The 21077-nt window shown below is 38.9% G+C and overlaps 1 protein-coding gene across 2 annotated transcripts; it reads right to left on the reverse strand.

Moving 5' to 3' along the window:
• Positions 1–11849: 11849 nt before the first annotated feature.
• On the reverse strand, positions 11850–13166 carry LOC5570709 (zinc finger protein SNAI2). 2 transcript variants are annotated; one of them, XM_021845181.1, is made up of 3 exons: positions 12783–13166; positions 12408–12722; positions 11850–12348 (listed from the first exon to the last, which is right to left on the reverse strand). In XM_021845181.1, the coding sequence occupies exons 1-3, from the start codon at positions 12972–12974 to the stop codon at positions 12208–12210; spliced, it is 648 nt and encodes a 215-aa protein (XP_021700873.1). In that variant the 5' UTR covers positions 12975–13166; the 3' UTR covers positions 11850–12207. The 2 variants fall into 2 exon arrangements, with proteins under 2 accessions (XP_021700873.1, XP_001659302.2); XM_001659252.2 differs by having other exon boundaries at positions 11850–12722; positions 12783–13164.
• Positions 13167–21077: the final 7911 nt, after the last annotated feature.

Here is a 21077-nt window from a genome sequence, read left to right on the forward strand (position 1 = left end):
TCGTCTTGTTGCTTTAGATAACATGTCTACTGCTAATGTTGTGCAATAGAACTGTATAAATTTATCGATTTTTTCGAATTCAGGTGATCCTTAATAACTACTGCAGAATGAACAAGCAATATGAAATGGGAAGGATTATGCATTCGTTTGGATAAGGTCACCTTGGCTAATGGTGGGTATCAAGTATAAGAAGGCCGGCTCCAAAGGCACGTTCCCCACCAGTTGGGAGATTTGTGCCATTGCCATATTTTAGCCTAATTCATCATCTACCCGATGGGAGAGCAAAGGGAAGGGAAAGATGAGAGGAAATTGGAGTGGGGTCCCTTGAAAAGGGAAGATCGCATAAGCGAAATGAGAGCATGTAGCTCCATACCACAATTGGTTCGAACAGCGCCCTAAAAAGGGCACTGCAAAACGCATGAGCGTAAAGAGAGCCTATAGCTCATTACTACAGCAGGTAAGAATAACAGAATGTCCTGAAGATTCAGGCACAGACAAACAGACGTAACACTTAGAACAAATCTTAATCAAAATCATAGTCACGAAGACATGTCGCCCAATGCTATAATCGGTGTGTTTGGCCGACGGGCCAACAGATGGCGGTAGCGTGTAAACGTCAAACACGAACAAAAACGATACGAGCGCTGCGGGTGGCGGATCGGCCACCTACCATATTTTTGAATCGACCGTTAAAAAGGTGGTCGATGGACAACGATGAGAGTGTGACGTCTGTTTGTCTGTGATTCAGGCTTCTGAATTCAGTTTCACTTAATAAGTGTTTACTAAGTAACTGGAATCGCTTTTGCGCAAAAAGTGGACAGTTACATATCAGGGGATACGAAGTTCCATAATCGGAGTCACAACTATCACACACAAATGAGTCAGCACGCTGAATATTTCCCATGTGATAGTTGAGTCGGCAGGGGCCTGTCAACGCTTTGACCAAGAGACTGCAATTCTGCTTCGACAGATTTGTTAAATACTTCGCCACCCTTGGAGACGGTTCTGTAATGTACAATTTTATTAGACGACACGACTCCAAACTATTCCAATATTGCTTGTGCTGAGTTGCCACCCCAGAAATTATCTGAAGCTTCACCCAGCACTTCGAAATTGTAATAGCTGGCTCAGGGCCAATGAAGTCATGCGGTGCTCCATCGCGAGCTAGCTCATCAGCCAATTCGTTTCCAGCGATGGAAGAATGGCCAGGTACCCATACAAGGTTTACAGAGTTGACTGAATTCAGTTCCTCAATTTGAGTTCGACATGCGATAACAAGCTTCGACCTTGAGTTGGCCGAAGCAAGAGCTTTTATAGCAGCCTGACTATCTGAACAGAAATATATGACTTTACCCATTACGAACTGTAGAAGTGCTGATTGCACTCCACACATAGAGCAAATATTTCCGATTGAAAAATGATGCAGTTTCTACCAAGTGAGTAAAACTGATTCAGCCTAAGCTCACGAGAATATACACCTGCACCAGCTCTACCTTCAAGAAGGGAGCCATCAGTGTAACATACTATATTGTTTGATATACTTCTTTCCAAATAGCCAGACGTCCACTCTTCCCGTGAAGGGAATAGTGGTTATCATGCCTAATGGTATGATACCAGGGTGTCCATTCTAAATCAGTTTTTCAATTCCCGGGTATTTCCCGGATGCCTACTATATTATTTCTCCGCTTTAACGTTCCTTCAAAACAGCTTTTTAATGAGAGGTGAAGATTTGGATTCCGCAACATGAATAATTTTAAATGAATAGTAATGTGTGAATTTTTCGTAATTCTTATTCCAGACGCTTCCCTACTTTTGCCTCATATTCCGGACCCTTTGATCCGAATTCCTGACAGCTCATGAAAATCATTAATAGAAAAGTCAAATCATCAATTGAAATCTTCAAACCACTAAAAAGACGTCTAAGGCAGCTGGATATTATAAATTTTCATAGATATCTATGAAACATGCTTATTAAAGAGCCTCGAAAGTGACATCTTTTGAACGGTTAAAATTGAAACATTTCGTATGAAATGTTTCCCATACAAATTGGAGTGTCCGGAATTTGAAGCTGTCCGTAATATGAATAAAAACGGTACACGCCGCAATACGCCTCCAGGTCTTCAAATAGGTAAATCAATACTAATCATTTGTCAAAAAATCACTTATAGTTTTCGGAACCGATCAAAAATGTAAATTGGTATGGTGAAAATAACCTTTTAAGGCCGCACGGGACGTCATTATAATCACGTTATCCATTTGAAGAAGCAAATCATATGATTCCACATATGTAGTGCACATTCGATTGAAGTTTCAGCTTCATCGGTTCACTAAAACTCGAGATTTGCTTCTGGAAAGTTTTGATGAAAATTGTTAGAGTGAGACAAAAGATGGGGAAAATAACACGGTCTCCCGTGTCAGCTTAATATTTTTTTTCAGTTGGATTGGCAAAACTACGGGGAATATCTAAATGTCGACCATAGTTCAACAAAAGAGCAAAGTTTAAAAGTCAATTCTTAGATTGTATCTCAGTGAAGCTCGCTGAAAAAAATGGTAATAAATTCGTAACAGAATCCTTCCAGCAATCTGAGATTTTTTGTAAAGCATCTCGAAAAGAACTAAACAAAAATTGGCCCAACAATACATAAAGGATCTCGCCATGAATCATTAGGGGTCTAATTAGAGAATATGTTCGAAAGAATTTACTGCAAATATGTAGATATCCCTACAAAGACTCGCCAGGAACTTGTTTTGGTTATTAGCTTGACTAATACTTAAAGTACGAGTCAAGCATTAGTCTTGCTAATAACCCAAACAAGTCTTAACCATGAATAAGTATCTCCAGGAATCTGTCAAACAGTGCCAGCAATAAATCTGCTCAGGTTTCAGTATGAAACCACATAGAAATCCCAAGAAAGTTAACCAAAAATCTTGTTAGATAAGCTTTTTACCAATCGCTAGAAATTAATTAAGAATTATAAGCAAAATCAGCCAGAGATCTTTTTTTTTAATCTACTTGAAACTTTATTAGTCATACTCTTTTAAACTTTTCAGTGATTTTCTAAAGAACCTTCGAGTATCTGATCAATTAATGCCTAGATTCTTGTTATGATTCTGCAATGATCTCATCAAGATTTTGCCATGAATCTTAATCAATCTTAATCAAGCATTCAACCAAGAACCTTGTCGAGAAGCCCTAGGTATCTAAGAATTTGTTTAAGGATGTTTTATAAGCTCTTCTTTGAATCGGCTCCATATCCCTCGCTTTCGCCAGAAATGTTCAAAACATCTCACAAGTAATGGATATAAATTGCACGAAAAATTTGCCAAATTCTCTCCAATAAACCAACGATTTTGAAAACAAAAAAAATCGTTAAGTATCCCAAATATAACCAAAATTTAGTTTTAATGCAAAGTTTGAGTAGTCTGGGACTCGTCGTGTCATTTTTTCTGTTTCGTTCACAGTATTTTCAAAATTAAAACAAATTGATACTCTTATGTTTCGAGTTCATATTTTTCCCGGTGTGTTCTACAATTTCCCGGGTATTTCCCGTATTATTCCCGGCCGTTTGGAATTCCCGGGTTTTTCCCGGATTTCCCGGATGGATGGACACCCTGGGTATGGGTGCCCTAGTGTAGATGTGGTTGTGAACCGTAGAGGAAAACAATATGCACTCTTTTTCGAAAAACACCCAGAATCCGGGTGTATTTTTTTCAAATTGGGTAATATTTTCATATGCATTTTGATGAGTCTGGAAAGCGTGTGCAAGTTTATTTGAGGAAAACAAAAACAAACTGTGTATGACGAGCGTATGCTAGCATTCGTGTGTTCAAATGTCACTAAGCTCTATTGTGTGGTAAATGTCCTGTAAAGAAATTGACAAGCAATTGTGAGATCACTCGGAGCAAGGACCATTTTGTCCCAATTCACCAAAAGTGGAAACAACGAAGTGTGTGTAGATCTACGATTTACTGGATTTTTCTCCAGAAGATCCAGTACCCATAAACGGTAAGAGCAAGAAAGTGCTTGATGTATGTGTAGTGGCACAACGTCAAAAAGAGCCTCGAGCGCTGCTGTGGGAGTTGTAGAGAACGCACCATACATCGCCATCAAGCACATCCTTTGGAGATGGCCCAATTTTGATTGGATTGTTCTTACTTCGCCCTTTTGCCACCACACAAGACATCCATATGCCAATATTGATCGAAAAACTGTTGTGTAAATCTATTTGATATATTTGGGTTTGAGGCCCAAAGTTTTACCAAAGGTTCGCCGACATTGAACGAAGGCCATGTAAGCTTTTTTGACTCTGAAATCAATGTGAGGTGTCCATGAAAGTTTGGAATGTAGAATGACTCGGACATACTTTACTTGATCAGTAACATTAATCTCAGTGCTAAAAAGACTTAAAGGTCGAATTCCATCGCGGTTTCGTCTTTCCGTAAAAAGGACAATAGATGTTTTATTCGGGTTAACCGAAAAGGCCATATTTGCGACACCAACAGGTAGCCCATGGTTCAGTGCAGCTTCGAATATGGCATCGAAAGACACGTTATCAAAGGCACCCTCAATATCCAAGAAAACACCCAAGCAGGATTGCTTCTGAGCGAATGCATTCTCGATATCGTATACAACTTTGTGTAAAAGAGTCACAGTGGACTTTCCAGATTGGTAAGCATGTTGATTCACATGAAGAGGCATGTTTGCCAAATAAGCATCGCGGATGTGATGATCGATAATGCGTTTCAGACATTTCAGAAGAAAAGAGGTCAGACTGATTGGTCTAAAACTCTTCACTTCTTCATACGACGCACGTCCTCCTTTCGGGATAAACTTTACAGTAATATCACGCCAGGATCTGGGTATGTACCAGGTAGCAAAACTGCTTACAAGTAGCATTTTCAAAACATGTTTGATAAACTCAAATCCCTTTTGGAGCAGAACAGGATAAATCCCATCTGCTCCTGGAGATTTGAAAGGAGCAAAACTATTAAGTACCCGTTGACTCGATTCAGTAGTTACGATACTGCAAGCCGAGGCCAAAAACTCGTAACTACATGAAAAGATATTTGGTTCATCCGTAGATGCTATGTACACACATCCAGGGAAGTGTGTATTGAATAAACATTCTAAAACTTCTTCATCGGAAGAAGTAAAGTCACCATTAGGTAAGCGAATTTCGCTCACTTGGAAATCCTTAGGATTTGCAAGGACTTTGTTCAGCCGACTAACTTCACACAAACTGGAAACATTTGTAAAAAGGTTTTTCCAGCCGGATCGTTCAGCAGAATGAAGAGCCTTCTTGTAAGCCTTGCGAGCCGACTTGAACGACTCTGATCCAGCTGAACGGCGTCTGTTCCAACTCCTTCTACATTGTTACCTGAGTCTAGTCAGATCGAAATTCCACCATGGGGTTCCTCTTGTAGTCTTTACAGACCGCAGAGGACATGCTTCTTCAAAAGCTTCCATAATGTAGGATGTTGTAGTATCAACGGCATCATCTAGATCACTTGGATTTTCGATGGACGGAGAATATCCATGAAATTTGGTCGCTACCAATTCAGTGTAGAGTTCCCAGTTTGTTGACCGGAGATTCCTAAAACGCAAAGTCCGTGCAGTTACATTTGAATGTTCAAAGAAGATGTAGCGATAATCAGATAATGATTCCTCATCTGATACATGCCAATTCGTCAACTCGTGACTGATTCTATTCGAGCAGAGCGTTATGTCTAACACTTCTTCTTCCCAACCATGAAGGTTGGGCGATTGCCTATGTTAAGTAATCCAAGGTCTGTACTACTTAAGTATTCCATCAAACTGGAGCCTCTCAAATTGATATCTGAGCTGCCCCAGATGATGTGATGAGCATTGGCATCACTGCCCACAATCAGCGGAAGGCCTTTTGTTACGCAGTGTACGACAACTCGTTTGAAGTTATCCGTTTTGGATGGTTCACCATGTGGTAAATAAACCGAACAATAGACGTATTTCCTGTTGAAGTCACCAACAGAAACATCGATTGTGACAGCCTATACCTCTCTGGTAGTTAACTCAGAAATCAGTGTAGCAACGATTGCTTTATTAACGAGCACGCATGCGCGGGGCATAGAGCGCGAGTTTGCCATTTCAAGTTTGCTTAAAGTTCGAGTTTACCTAACGTTAAGTTTTTTTTAACCCATCACGGAGACTTCGAAAGCTAACGCTGGGTGGATTTTTTTTGCACTGAGTTGTTTGTTTTACCGCTGTCAAATGGAAACAACGTAATGATAGGTATATATCAGTTAACCCAAATTTGGGTTATCCCACGGAAGAGCCAAATTGCGTCAAAAGAAGTCAAAGTTGGGTTAATTTGCGGCTCCATGTAGGGTTCTAGCTCCACTTGGGCTGCACCATTTTGCATGAGTCTGCAAAGATTGATCGTTGCTGTTCTTTTATGCTGAAGATTGATCTGAGCTAACTTAATCGTAGCCACTACCCAAACTAGGCAGGATTAAGCTTTTTGCAATCTCAGCACGAAAAAGACCAGCAACGAAAAAACAGATCGGTATCTATTGAAAGTCGCCAAAGGCGAAAGAGCACATAATACATCATTGTGTAAAACGCATAATGCGAAACCATATAGGCGATAATTTAAATTGAATGTCGACATATTCATAATTCCATCCTTATTAAGCCTCAGGATAGAGACTGAAGAAGGGCAGCCGATTATCTCGCAGAAACACAAGGTCACCTGCACCATTTCTCCGGGTAGCACAGGAAGGGCTCAATACTGGGGAGGGCGCAGGTACTCCACAGGCTCCGTTAGCGGTTAGGTTTTATTTAGACCCCTCTAACCATTCATTCCTAGGCACGGTACGCATCACACCATGAATTAGGGATCACCTGTGAGGTGGACTTTTACCACCGGAACAGGCAGTCAAGCAATACAAAATGGGAAGGATTATGCATTCGTTTGGATAAGGTCACCTTGGCTAATGGTGGGAGTTAAACTCCACAAACGCCCCAGATATTTTCCTGAGGGTTTTCCATCTTTTTATTATAGGCTATTCTTTCAGGCTCAAGAATCCATCATTCAATCATCAACAATCATCAAAATTAAAAAAAAAATAGTTTTTTCGTTCAAATTTAAAGATATCCTCATGAAAATCTATCTCTGCATTACAGATAGCAAGTGCAATGCAATGATAGATTTTCATAAACATTGCTTCGGTTTTGAGCAAAAAAACTGGTTTTGAAAATTTGTAAAACGATGACGATTACTTTCTTTTTGGCTGCAATAGTGTGTTATTGAAATCATGACCACAATCACAGTTATAGGAGTTTTTCTTTATTTTGAACATTGAATTTTCTTTGAAACTTTGCGTTTATAGAGATGGCTGGAATAGCGGGTGCTCCCATTCCTATAAGAGATTTTCATATAAACATTTCCCTTTTTCAGGTAATGTTTTTACATAAATAAAGGCATATAAATATCAAATATGTGCTATTCTTTCCATTCTTTCAATGTATACTGCAACAGTAATTATTGTTACAGAAGCTCACTTCTCACACCTGGCTAAAACTAAACGCTTCTCTGATATAACAAGCATGACATTTCGAAGCAAATGTTTTAACTCTTTCGACCTTATTACCCCTGACAGCCTAATATACTTTGGTCTAACATATTGCGCCCTAATGTACTTCAGCCTAATGACCCAGCACCATCAATTATTATTATAATTACCTTTATTATCGAGACTATCAGCCTGTGGCTGGTTCGTCTCCATCATAGTTTAAGAGAGGGCATCGCGTTGAGAAGCCCCCCTGTTATACAAACTTGATATATAGGACATTTTGACATCGTAAATTATTCTATTGTATATGTTGAAATCCATACAGTAAATCAAATCGTTAGTAATTCATGATCAGCATAGTCGTCATCAGGGGTCGTTTTTAGGCGTCAAAGTCCTTCGGTGATCCATATCGCTAGCAAGTTGGTGTCAGAGCGTTATCAAGTATCGTTTAATGGCTTTAAGATTACTTCTTTAATGACTCAAATTGTGTTGTAAAGTTCCGCATCATAAAAAAGGTGTTATTGCTGCTTCACTAGGAGCTTCATTCTCAAGCGCATCTCTGATATTATCGGGAATATTGTAGCGATCCCGAAATTGTTGAAAATAAGGGCAGTTAATTATGTATCAGGTGTTCGACGGTCATCGTTGCAGACATTGTACTTTTTGCGAAAAGGTCGCTCGTTATCCATATTGTGAGTAACGTTGGTGTGTCCGACACGCAGACGAGATAACACTAGTTGATCATGACGATCGTTTGTATCATTCCAGCGTTTTATTTTTACTTTTGTTTTTCTGATGGACTTATCTCTTGAGTTTACCCATTATATGGTCCTAGACGAACGGATTTGAGATTTAGCCTAGTTTTTCAGGTCTATCTCAGGCGTAAAACTGGTAAACATACGACCGGATCGACCTTTCGATGCAAGGTGGTCAGCCTCCACGTTGCCTTGAATGCCTCAATGACCAGGTACCCAAAGGATAACAGTGTGAGAGGGCGAGTTCTTCTGGACAGCTCTGATCCATGGGTGACTGGTTGATGATGAAATGAAGGTAGCGAGCACGCTAGCAGAGTCGGAGATAACACATACTGGTCTTGGAGCAGGAGTTGTAAAGGCCGAAAGGATTGCAGCAGCACTGATCAGGTAGCCGATAAAAAATAGCTTTTATCGACGTCGGTAACGCCGAAGTCGGTTCTGTCCATGGATTTGGAGCCAGCGATGAACCGGTAATGGTAGTTGCAGTACTTGCTAGCTAACAGCTCCGCGACGTGAGAACGCATAGGATGCAGGAGAGTTATTCCCTGCTCGGAATCGTTTCGAGATCGAGGTGTCTCCTAGACCAGTAAAGTACGTCCCTGATCCGTGCCCATAACGAATGGAAATGTAGCGGCTTTCCTTTGTTTAGGAATTAGCACCACTAGACTGTGAGTCCAGGACTTCGGTAGAGTATTCTCGATCCAAGTTTTATTCAGGAGATTGAGGAGAGTTCTCTAAAACGGTAGTGAGTTGCTGGAACATTGGATAACCTATATCGTCCGGACCAGCTGACTTACTCTTGCAATGGCGTGGAGCAAAATTTAATTCTTCCAAGCGGAACTGGGAGTTAATTCGGAGGGGAGTGTTATCTTCTGGGATAACTAAGTTGTTTAGAGGGGTCTGTAGCCTTGAGGTTACGCTTTCGCTTCATAAGCGGAAGGTCATGGGTTCGATTCCCAGCCCCTCCACAAAAAAACCATACAGCCACCAGAAGACGTCTCACGGAGGACCGTACTTTGGGGAGCACGTCCATCCTCCGTCAGTATCAGATGGTGACTGAGACAAACTGACCCTCTTCGCAGGCAGCTGGCCTCATTAACAGCAGAGCTCTCTCCTACCTGCTCGTTGTGAGAGTAAAAGAGTAGGAGAGAGTGAAACTAGATGTAAATATAGATAAGTTCAAAAAAGGTCTGTATCGGTAAAGAAGCTACAAGATCAACTGAGTCCGGCACAGTAGTGGCCACGAGCACGGAGTTCATAAAAAAAACTAAGTTGTTTATGCTGTCAATAATTGCTTGGTTCTTTCGGATGAAATTTGTACCATATCGGTTCAACGAGGATAAAGAAGCGAAGTGGTCAGCTAGAGCGTTGGCTATCAAGAGCGGGTCTCGGGTGAACACCCCTGGTAACCGAAGTGTCATGCCAGTGGCTTTTCGTTTGCCATTTAAGATGTTGACTCGATCCCATAATTCGGAAGCAGTTTGGTTCGCATTGATCTCTTCTAGGAAGTCCTGCCATGTTTTCTGTATAGCCTCTCGAATACGCTGGCGGCATTCATTGCATTTGGAACGGTAAATTTCCAATAGTAGCATAGCATAGCATAGCATAGACTGACTGTACATGTCAATGATTGCTACTCCGTGATTGATCGGAACTGGTAAGAATTGCACTACGATCCAAATGAATAAGGGATGGGAGTTTCCGCTTACTCTCGAAGTGCAATTTTAGCAGATCTAATATTATTGATCAATAAAGGCGCCGGCCAAGTCCTTACAGTCAGTTGGGATGGGGAAGGAATGTTAGGGTGTAATGATTGTTGCTTCTAGAGACCGAGAATACCTCTGCATCTCCACAATCACCACGGGAAAGGCGTTTATTAGTGAGGGAGGAAAAGATCTGGGAGTCACCTCTGGTCGGTGATGCGATCCATGGACAAGGGGGAAATATACGATTTATATTTAAAGCTAGTTTTGTATTTTTGTCTCGAGAAGTTTTTGGTAGAAGTTTTAAAAAATACGTCAACATTCACAATGTTGAACAAGTCAAAAGATAATTTTTAATAATGCCAAAGAGAAAAATATATGTATATTGAAATTGTATAAAAAAAGCATAATGCCGACACTTATAGTGACGAACCATACAAAGTTTGTTTTAATATTACATAAAAGTTACGCTTTCAAGAAACAAAATGTGTTATCATAAGCATGAAACGAACTCACCAGTTGGTAATCCATCCTCGACTGAACACAAAACTGACACTGACAGCAAAACTTCTTGGCGTCCCGAAAACAAACTGTCTTGCTTGGGCCTTCCCAAATACCTACCCAGGAAGACGCTCTAAAACAGGGGAAAAAAAGTTCTCCGGCGACGAAAACACGCGCGAAACCGTGAACAAAATCTATCCGACGACGCAAAACCGAACCGTCCTGCTTGGGCTTCACGAAGCACTACCTTGGAACGGTAAATTTGCAATAATTGGGATTTTTCCGGATGGTTATTACTGTTAGGCAAACGCTTCGCAGCACGGAGAGAATTCCTTCTCTCTTTGATGATTTTTTTTAATGTCCTGAAACCACCATGGCAACGACTTTCGACCTGAATTTGAAGAAATGGAATAGATGATAAGGCCGATTGATGCAATGCATTGAGAAACTCTTCGATATTATTCGGAGGTGTATCGGAAATTTTTGCGTCAATAAAGTCTTGAAATTGAGACCAATCTGCTTGATCATAATTCCAGAGCGGGCGACGGGAAATAGCTTGAAATTATTGAATGATGTTGATGAGGATTGGATGGTGATCACTACCCGTATAGGGTTTTAAAGAACCACTGTGAAGATATTCTCTACAGACACGATAGAAACGAACGGCACAGCACGAGATGCCACTCACTTCGTTGTTCGTCTGAGCAAAAACAAAGGCAAATCACTTTCTCTTGTTCGATGCTGTCAACAACGCTGTTTGGTGGATATTGATCACAGACCGGTGGTACTTTGGCACTATTTTTCACACTTTTGGCCAGCTTTCTTTGGATGGCGATGCACACCTGAGCCTACCAAATTCGGCAGAGTAGTTAAATTGTGAGGATAGACTGTTAGCTGCTACGCTCGCAGCGAAGATAGCTATACGGAAACGATAGTATAAACGCGTCTGTTCGCGATGACATGAACTGTCGAAACCGACAATGAAGGAAGTTTTTTTTAAGATTCAATGATTTTATCATTCTAAAATTATGTTTTACTTGAAATAGAAGAGAAATGATTTCGAATAACGTATTCAGATATGTAAAAAAACGAGCTCCCGTTATTTTTCATTCCTGAACCCGTTACTAATGTGTTTCATTATGTTTCGCAAATTATACATTTAGGCGCTGCATGTATGAACTTGAAGAACTGGATTTTCAAAAGTAGCTAAATAATCTGAAACAAAGGTCAATTTAAAAATGAGTTAACGTTCGGGCTTAGTTACAAGGCTACTTGGCTACTCTATTTGGCCTGTCATCAGATAAAATAAACGTAAATGCGGGATATCTATTTTTTTTTCTTATCATTTTAATCTAGGCACGTCGACTGGCAGCGCCGAGGAATGCACTTTTCGCTGGTGCGCCTTCAAATTGGCAGTATATCGCGACTGGAAGCCACAATGCGAACACTGGAACGATTTGTGCTCCTCGCGGCTGTGTTTGTTTTTGGCAAGAATGCTGGAGAAGTGCCTGGGGCAGTACTGGCACAGGTGCACATTTTTAGTATGGCTAGCCAAGTGTTGGGAAGTTGAGAACGCTTTTGGGCAGTATTCGCAGTGGAAAATATCGTCCGTGTCCAATCGATCCGTATGTGATCCAACTTCTTGATGGCGTTCTGAGGATTTACTCGTCTCTTGTGACTTATTCTTTAGTTGGCTACTAAATATGTAGTGAGGTACGATAAGAGTCTTTTCGAGTAATGCCTCCTGAGAATTTCTCCGGTGCATTTTCTTTGGCGTTTCCAAATCCGATTGACCAAAGGATTCTTTCCGTTTTTCCCTTTCCGGGGTATCGATTACACTGTTGAAACTACTACTACTACTACTCGTAGTGGCCACATGTCGCAAAATGTTACTTACCTGATGTGTTAGCTCGAAACGAGGCTTAGAATGGTGCATTGCTGAAGATTGTACAACTTCTTCTTGATAGATATTTGGTGATACCGAAGCTGTTGGTTCTTCATCCTCCAAGTATGGTTCAATATCAACCATTTGCAAAGTAAGCCCTGTTCTAGATTCCTCCTCATTTTCATCTAAATCCGGTGTTGCGCAGTCTTTGCGTAACAGTGCTTCCGAGTCGTTTAATTTCTGTCGGAATTCCACACAACTTGCGAGCTCAGCATGGCAACTTTGGCAAAGCATTACCGGTTCATTGACGGTGTCTGGCTTTACTATCTATAATAAAGAAAGCATCACCACTAGGAAATAGTTACAAAGCAAAGAAATCTAACTTACCTTGAACTCACTGAAGCAGTTGAGCGCATCGATAATTGAGATAGAACCATTACTGCAGTGACTGGTCGAAGACGATTGACCTTGGTGGTGTTCCGATGGCAGTATCAGCCGTTCCTCGAAGATGTTGTGCGTACCTTTGCTCAAACAAATTCGACACATCCAACGTTCCAACGTAATGGTTTCGATTTCCATAGTGAATCAAACGCTTTTATGAACCAATTTTGTTCAATGAAACACTTTTGAATTATAGATTTGATTGCACAGAATGAAAGTTTTTACGAACATTCTCACGACAGTCCGTGAAATTATTTGAATTTGACGGTCGCTCGCTGGATCAGAACTTTATGTCGATTTAGAAACTTTTGTCGACTACTGAACCCAAACAAGCCAAACATCATTGTTCAAACGTATTGGAACATTCAAAAAATTGCACATTTCTCGCGTTACATTTCTACACGGTGGTTTGAGAATACCCTTTAATGGGTAAAAAAATACCCATTTCCGCTAGAAGTGCCTCTCCCCATTTAATGAGTAAACCCTGTTTACTCATTAACGGGTAAACGCAGTCTATGTCAAAGGATGGGTAAATTTTTACCCATTTTGTAAATCGCGCTCGCGCCATAAAAAGGGTAAAAATTTACCCATTTTGTGAATGATAAATATGTATAATTATAACCTCAATGTGAATCTGAACATTATAATGAAATTAACAAACTAAAAATGTCAAAATGTTTTTATTTAAGGAATTCATTGTTTTTTAAACATAGTTAAAATAATGATACGTTTATATTCCAGCAGCAATCTCTCCTTTTTTCTGGTCACTGGTCATAGAAGATGTCTGCGGCAGAAACAACGAGACTACCTGGAAGTTTCGAATTTTTGTAAGCAATCAGGCAATCAGTTTATCAGAATAATAGCATGTGCGTTCAAAACTTACCGCTTCTCTAAATCCTTCAACGTGAATACATGGTGTACACAAAGGTTATACCAATGGATATGTTAATAATTATTTAAAAATTCCGAAATTGCATGCAGCTGCGGCCAACGACTATGAAATGAATCCCAACAATTTTTTCACCCATAAATGGGTTTAAAAACACTCATTTTTAAAGTGCCGTTGATTGTCTAAAATGGGTATTTATTTACCCGTTTAACATATCTGAATTCACCCATTTTGTGACAGATATCAGTTCTATTTCAAAACGAGTAATTTTTTACCCATTAAAGGGTATTCGCAAACCACCGTGTAAGCGGCCAATGGTCATCTTGGAAACAAATTGGGTTTGATAATTGTAATTTTCACGTATGATTAGATTTCATTATGACGAAATTGAGAAGCTGCCACCTGGATAAAAAATACAGTACAAAAACAATACAGGTCGGACTCGATTATCCGGTGACTCGAATATCCGGGATTCGATATACCCGGAATTTTAGACTCGATTATCCGGAATTTGTTTTTCGGAGTTATTGTTTTTCAATTTTTATGCATAAATCTGAGATAATTTAGTATTGAAATATACAATATGAATGTTTTTGCAGTTTTGAACGTATTTAAGATAATACCCCCTTATCTTAAATACGTTCAAAACTGTAAAACCATTCATATTGTATATTTCAATACCAAATTATCTCAGATTTATGCATAAAAATTGAAAAACAATAACTTCGAAAAAAGAAAAATAGAGTTTTTTTTTGTATATGCAGGTCGAACATTTTTTTTGCTTGTGAAGACCCCTGAATAATTCTCTGTATTCGAATATCATGATGCGGGGCCAAGTGAATCTTTTTTTAGATCGCAGTATTTATTCAGTTGTGAAAAAATATAATTTCAAAAGTAGCTCACTATAAAAATTTATTTAATCAATTCTGTCAAAGATATTTTCACTTTGGGATGGTACACAAATTATGTCACGCTAAATTTATACTTTTTCGACCCCCTCCTCCCCCCCCTTTTGTCACGTTTTTGTATGATACCTTCTAAAATGTTGTAAGGCTTGTCACGCTTGGCTTGACCCCCTCCCACCTCTTGGAGCGTGACGTAGTTTGTGCTTGACCCCTTTTCTTGTACGGAACAACATCCCGAGCAGGCGAGAAAAGCTTTGCAATAGCAAATTATAATATGGATAGCTAAAAGTGATATTAACTTCATATATATAAGATATAAAAGATCTGGAAATGATATCTAAAATTACCAAAATTGCCATGCTATATATAAGACATGACCAATAGCTGCGAGCTATTTATTAGAACTGAGAACATCAAATCAAATCAAATAATTTATGAGCTTTGGAATGCATACGGAACTCAACACGAAATTCGTCCATTTTATGAAATTTAGCTATAGTGTGATCTCTTTTGCAAGGCTTATTTATTGCTGAACAATGTGTTTGTTAGTCGTTATTTTGGCCTCAATTGGATCAACTGTTCTTATAATATACTGAAGCTGAATAAGGGTTTTATAAAATACTTATTCTGCTCTTAATGTGGACCACTGTGGAGGGCACGGAAATTCTGCAGCCATTCCGCTGTCAGTGCGTTCTGCAGGGGGTGGGAAACTCGGCTCACTTGAAATTGTGCCGAAATGTGCCGACTGTGCGAGAGTGAGCGAACGAAATAATGGGTGATATGAATAAAAAACTTTGAACTTTACTACATGTAGCATCTACTCAAAAACAAAATCCACAAAGTTTACTACACTTTTGGTATGAATAAAAAACTTTTCGAATATGTAGTACTTACTACTTTCGAACATGAGCAGTGACTGAAGCTGCACGTTAAGAAATTTCCATTCAGAGTGCAGAGTGATTCTGCACGTAAAGAACAATCTATTCAGAGTGACGCCTAAAATTAATACAATCATGCATATGAAGAAAATGCATGGAATCTAATCGATTACGCGACAATTTGCACAAATCATGAAGGTGCTGTTATTTGACAAAATTTGTAGTGTAATTTTGCGATTAGTCTGGTATTCTCTTTATGTCTATGATTTTATGATGATGGTACATCAAAGAATTTTCTGGGTGGTTTTCGGCCTTCGCCAACGCCAGTGATTGATGATTTTTTAAATACTAGCTTAACATCTATGAAGAGATCTTGAGATTACAGCTATCAAATTTGGAATTACATATTTTCTAGCACCAGTACTGAGATTCTGGTGAAATTGCGGTAGAATTTTGATGCTCCCCGTGTGTTTTCTTAACAGCATGTTGAATTCCGGAAGTTCTAAGTGTTTCTGCGATATTCTCGTTATTTTGGTGGGGTTTCTGATAGTGTCCTTGGAATGTCTAGAACTTAGAATGTCGAGATTTTTATGGGAATTGTAGTGATTCCATTGGTAGTCGTTAGAATTCAATGAGGATCTCCCCTAAAACACCAGGGTTCCCTTTGAAATTATCAAAATTCTTGTCGATTTCACAAAAAATCCCATTGAAATCTATAAAATATTTACCGACATTCAAATCGTTTATATTAAAGCTTTGCTTTGGAATTCCAACGGAACTGGAGATCAACGGAATCTTAAAGGTTTTTACAATAATTACGAAGATTGATTTTCAGAATTACAAATATTGACACAATAATTCGCAGGAATTCCACCGCAATCTCATAGATTCTTACAGAAATACCGTCTCAAAGATACCCACAGAATTCCAAGAGATTAATATTCGGAATCCCATTCCCACCCCAATTCTAGTGTTTTTACCAAATTCCTAATATTTCCGCAATATTCCTAGAATGGTATTTAAACTTCCAGAATTATCATAAAAAATCCGACATCCCTATCGGAATCCCAAAGTTCCTACAAGAATTCCGGAATTCAAAAGGAAATCTGAGATGTCAGACATGTTTCGGTGAAATGAAATGAGTGAGTGAGTGAGTGCGAATCATTTCACCGAAACTTGAATTGCGGCCCACTGAGATCGAAACTGTCGGTTCCCATGTGCAACACTCAAGCCCAACCACCTCCCCCTCCATCTCAGGAATACAACGCACAGTTATAACAGTTCATGGCTTCACAATTCGAATTTCGGGGAAATGAGTCTGGTCAACACTGTGTCAGAGTTTACAAGTAAAATTCCAAATTACATTATAAATATCTGAATTCCTACCGACATCCTAAAATTCCTAGAAAATAACATAATTATCGTAATGTCAGAATTCACACGGATATTACAAATTGCTACTGCCGGTAATCTTACCGGAATGTCAGCATTGGCGGGGCGAATGTTTTCGTAACCTCAGAATTCCTAAGCAAAACTCAAAATACCTTCCGAAATATCAAAACTCATATCGTTTTCCCATGATTTTTACTTAAAAGTAAATTATTCCATTCAATTCCGCAATCTCAAAGCATGTGTAGCAACCTCTGAAGCTAACTACCAGTAGCTTTGTAGTAAATGCTACCTTTATTCATAGCAATGCGTTGTTTGTAGTATGTTCGAAAGGTGTAGAAACAATGGGCCGTATGAATAAAATGTAGTAAAGTTGAGTTTACTACAATCTCGGTAGTAAACGCTATATGTGGAACACAAGTGGAACATGTTTGTGTCATTTTCCTTTCTACACCTTTCGAACATACTACAAACAACGCATTGCTATGAATAAAGGTAGCATTTACTACAAAGCTACTGGTAGTTAGCTTCAGAGGTTGCTACACATGCTTTGAGATTGCGGAATTGAATGGAATAATTAACTTTTGAGTAAAAATCATGGGAAAACGATATGAGTTTTGATATTTCCGAAGGTATTTTGAGTTTTGCTTAGGAATTCTGAGGTTACGAAAATATTCGCCCCGCCAATGCTTAGATTCCGGTAAGATTAGCGGCAGTAGCAATTTGTAATATCCATGTGAATTCTGGCATTACGATAATCATGTTATTTTCTAGGAATTTTAGAATGTCGGTAGAAATTCAGATATATTTATAATGTAATTCTGAATACGTGTAAATTCTAACATCTCAGATTTCCTTTTGAATACCGGAATTCCTGTAGGAACTTTGAGATACCGGTAGGGATGTCGGATTTTTTATGATAATTCTGGAAGTATAAATACCATTCTAGGAATATTGCGGAAATATTAGGAATCTGGTAAAAACTCTAGAATTGGTGTGGGAATGGGATTCATAATATTAATCTCTTGGAATTCTTTGTGTATCTTTGAGACGGTATTTCTGTAAGAATCTATGATATTGCGGTGGGATTCCTGCGAATTATTGTGTGAATATTTGTAATTATGAAAATCAATATTTGTAATTATTGTAAAAAGATTCCATTGATCTCCAGTCCGTTGGAAGCATAGCTTCAATATAAACGTTTTGAATGTCGGTAAATATTTTATAGATTTCAATGGGATTTTTTGTGAAATCGATAAGAATTTTAATAATTTCAAAGGGAACCATGGTGTTTTAGGGGAGATTTTCATTGAATTCTAACGACTACCAATGGAATCACTAGGGTAGATGTACCCATAGTGGAGGTACTAAGCAGGATTGAACTTCATCTAACCGCCTTAATTCAAAAAAGTGCAATTAATGCACATGTTGATGTTGTAACGGGAAGTAACGACCATTGACTTAATGAGAAAAATAATTTCATCGTAGTAATCCACAGCATGTCAGTGAAAAATAGTACCTCCACTGTTGGTACACTGTTCCTTTAGTTGTGGTATATTTTTAATGTGTGTTCCTATAGTTGCGGTATCCATTATTTTCTTATGGGATCCTCCACTATAGGAACACTTTACCGCAACTATTGGTACAAGCAAGAACAGTTTTATCAATTTTAGTGATATTTCATCAGTTTTAAGGCAATTTGAACGCTCTTTTCAACTATTCCGTGTATCAACAAACCAATACGTCGATTGACAGTGTCGGTTCTATGGCTAATGTAACAAAATCAGTGAAAACGGCACTACCGCAACTATAGGAACACCCACAACTAAGGGAACACTTACCCTACAATTCCCATAAAATTTCGACATTCTAAGTTCTAGAAATTCCAAGGATACTATCAGAAGCCCCACCAAAATAACGAGAATATCACAGAAACACTTAAAACTTCCGGAATTCAACATGCTGTTAAGAAAACACACGGGGAGCATCAAAATTCTACCGCAATTTCACCAGAATCTCAGTACTGGTGCTAGAAAATATGTGGTTCTAAATTTGATAGCTGTAATCTCAAGATCTCTTCATAGATGTTAAGCTAGTATTTAAAAAATCATCAATCACTGGCGTTGGCGAAGGCCGAAAACTACCCAGAAAATTATTTGATGTACCATCATCATAAAATCATAGACATAAAGAGAATACCTGACTAATCGCAAAATTACACTACAAATTTTGTCAAATAACAGCACCTTCATGATTTGTGCAAATTGTCACGTAATCGATTAGATTCCATGCATTTTCTTCATATGCATGATTGTATTAATTTTAAGCGTCACTCTGAATAGATTGTTCTTTACGTGCAGAATCACTCTGCACTCTGAATGGAAATTTCTTAACGTGCAGCTTCAGTCACTGCTCACACGCAAACAAATTTTGTTGTATAATCTACCGAATCCATAGTTGAATTAAGAACAGCACCAACGATTTTCAACCGACTACAAAATTCTGTTAAGTTTACTATAATCTGGTAAAAATCACTTAGCAGTGTAGTAAATGTGACTATGTCCATAGTAGCCTCGACTACAAAGCATTGTATTTCAATCCGTGACACCCACCGTACAACGCAGTATGGTGAAAAGTACAATGCCAAACTTGTCAAATCTAGAATATTTCTAGTCATAAATACTACAACTCTGGTTAAATAAACAGAATATATTTTCTTGTTGACTATGTTATGGTAGAGTTAACAGATTAATGTAGTCGGTTGAAAATCGTTGGTGCAGTTCTTAATTTTACCATGGATTCAGTAGTTTCTACAATAAAATTCATTTCAGTGCATGTTCGAAAGTAGTAAGTATTACATGTTCGAAAAGTTTTTTATTCATACCAAAAGTGTAGTAAACTTTGTGGATTTTGTTTTTGAGTAGATGCTACATGTAGTAAAGTTCAAAGTTTTTTATTCATATCACCCAATGAGAATATATACTAAGGTGTGGAAGAAGAAGCAAAGGCTATGTATTAGTAAAGAGAAAAAACGTAAACAAAAATAACTACGTCACTAATTTACATGGCTTCTTATGGGAGCTCGCTCGCTTGTAGTAGTGAAACATTTTGCACCGTACACGGATGTCACGCACACTAAATGTCTTCTTCCTCACCTCGGTATATATTCTCATTGGTGTAGAAAGGAAAATGACACAAACATGTTCCACTCGTGTTCCACATATGGCGTTTACTACCGAGAATGTAGTAAACTCAACTTTACTACATTTTATTCATACGGCCCAATGTGTCACATTTGTCTGGTTGCACTGCAAAACCTGGCAACTGTGATCGTTTCATGACGGATTGTTTTTGTTTTTTTTTTTTTGAAACACCGAAACCATCAACTACAATCTAAACAGCATTAAAGTTAAGTTTTTAGTCGACGGAAGCCGCAATTACATTTTTTTCACATATTGTTGGTAAGTTTTAAGTATAATTGTGTCTTCAACACATTAACATTCAATTCATACAATGTTGCAGTTCAATGGCATGGGAATTGAGCAGATTATTACCGCTGGCAGGACTACCAGGGCATCGAATATGCGGAAGTCGAGAACCTTGAGAACAATCTGGCCCTGTTTGAGCTTCTACCAAGCTTGCCAATCTACAATGCCACCGGCACCGATCAGCTAAGCATTGACCTGACGAGGGTACTATGGATATCACCAGACAGGGAGTGATCGAGACAACTGAGAGATCGTTTACGAGATGGTACGTGACCGTAGCATGCCGCTGCTAATCGATAATACAAATCTGTTGTCTGGCTATTAATGGCATCTTGAACGTAAGGTTGAACTTGTTAATATTAATATATTTGAATCATTATCAACGATCAGAAACTAATCTTATCAATTACTCCTCCATAACTTCTTCCTCAGTGGCTTTGCCTTTACTAGCAACGGATTTACTCTCTGCCGCCACATACTAGCACGTATCTGTCTTTATTTTCTTTCCCGTGGGATAAACCAGATGCCTGTTGTTCCTCTGTCTGTCTCTCTCGGTTTTCTGCTTCATTATCAGCGGAGACCTACTAAGCGCAGCCGTACAGGGCTGAATCTTTCACAGCAAAGTAGTATGCTTATGGAGTAACACTCCATACAACCAAAATGTACGTATAACGAAATCACCTGGAGGCTTT

Source organism: Aedes aegypti, chromosome 1 (genome assembly GCF_002204515.2).
Source record: "Aedes aegypti strain LVP_AGWG chromosome 1, AaegL5.0 Primary Assembly, whole genome shotgun sequence".
In the NCBI taxonomy this organism is placed as follows: Eukaryota; Metazoa; Arthropoda; class Insecta; order Diptera; family Culicidae; genus Aedes; species Aedes aegypti.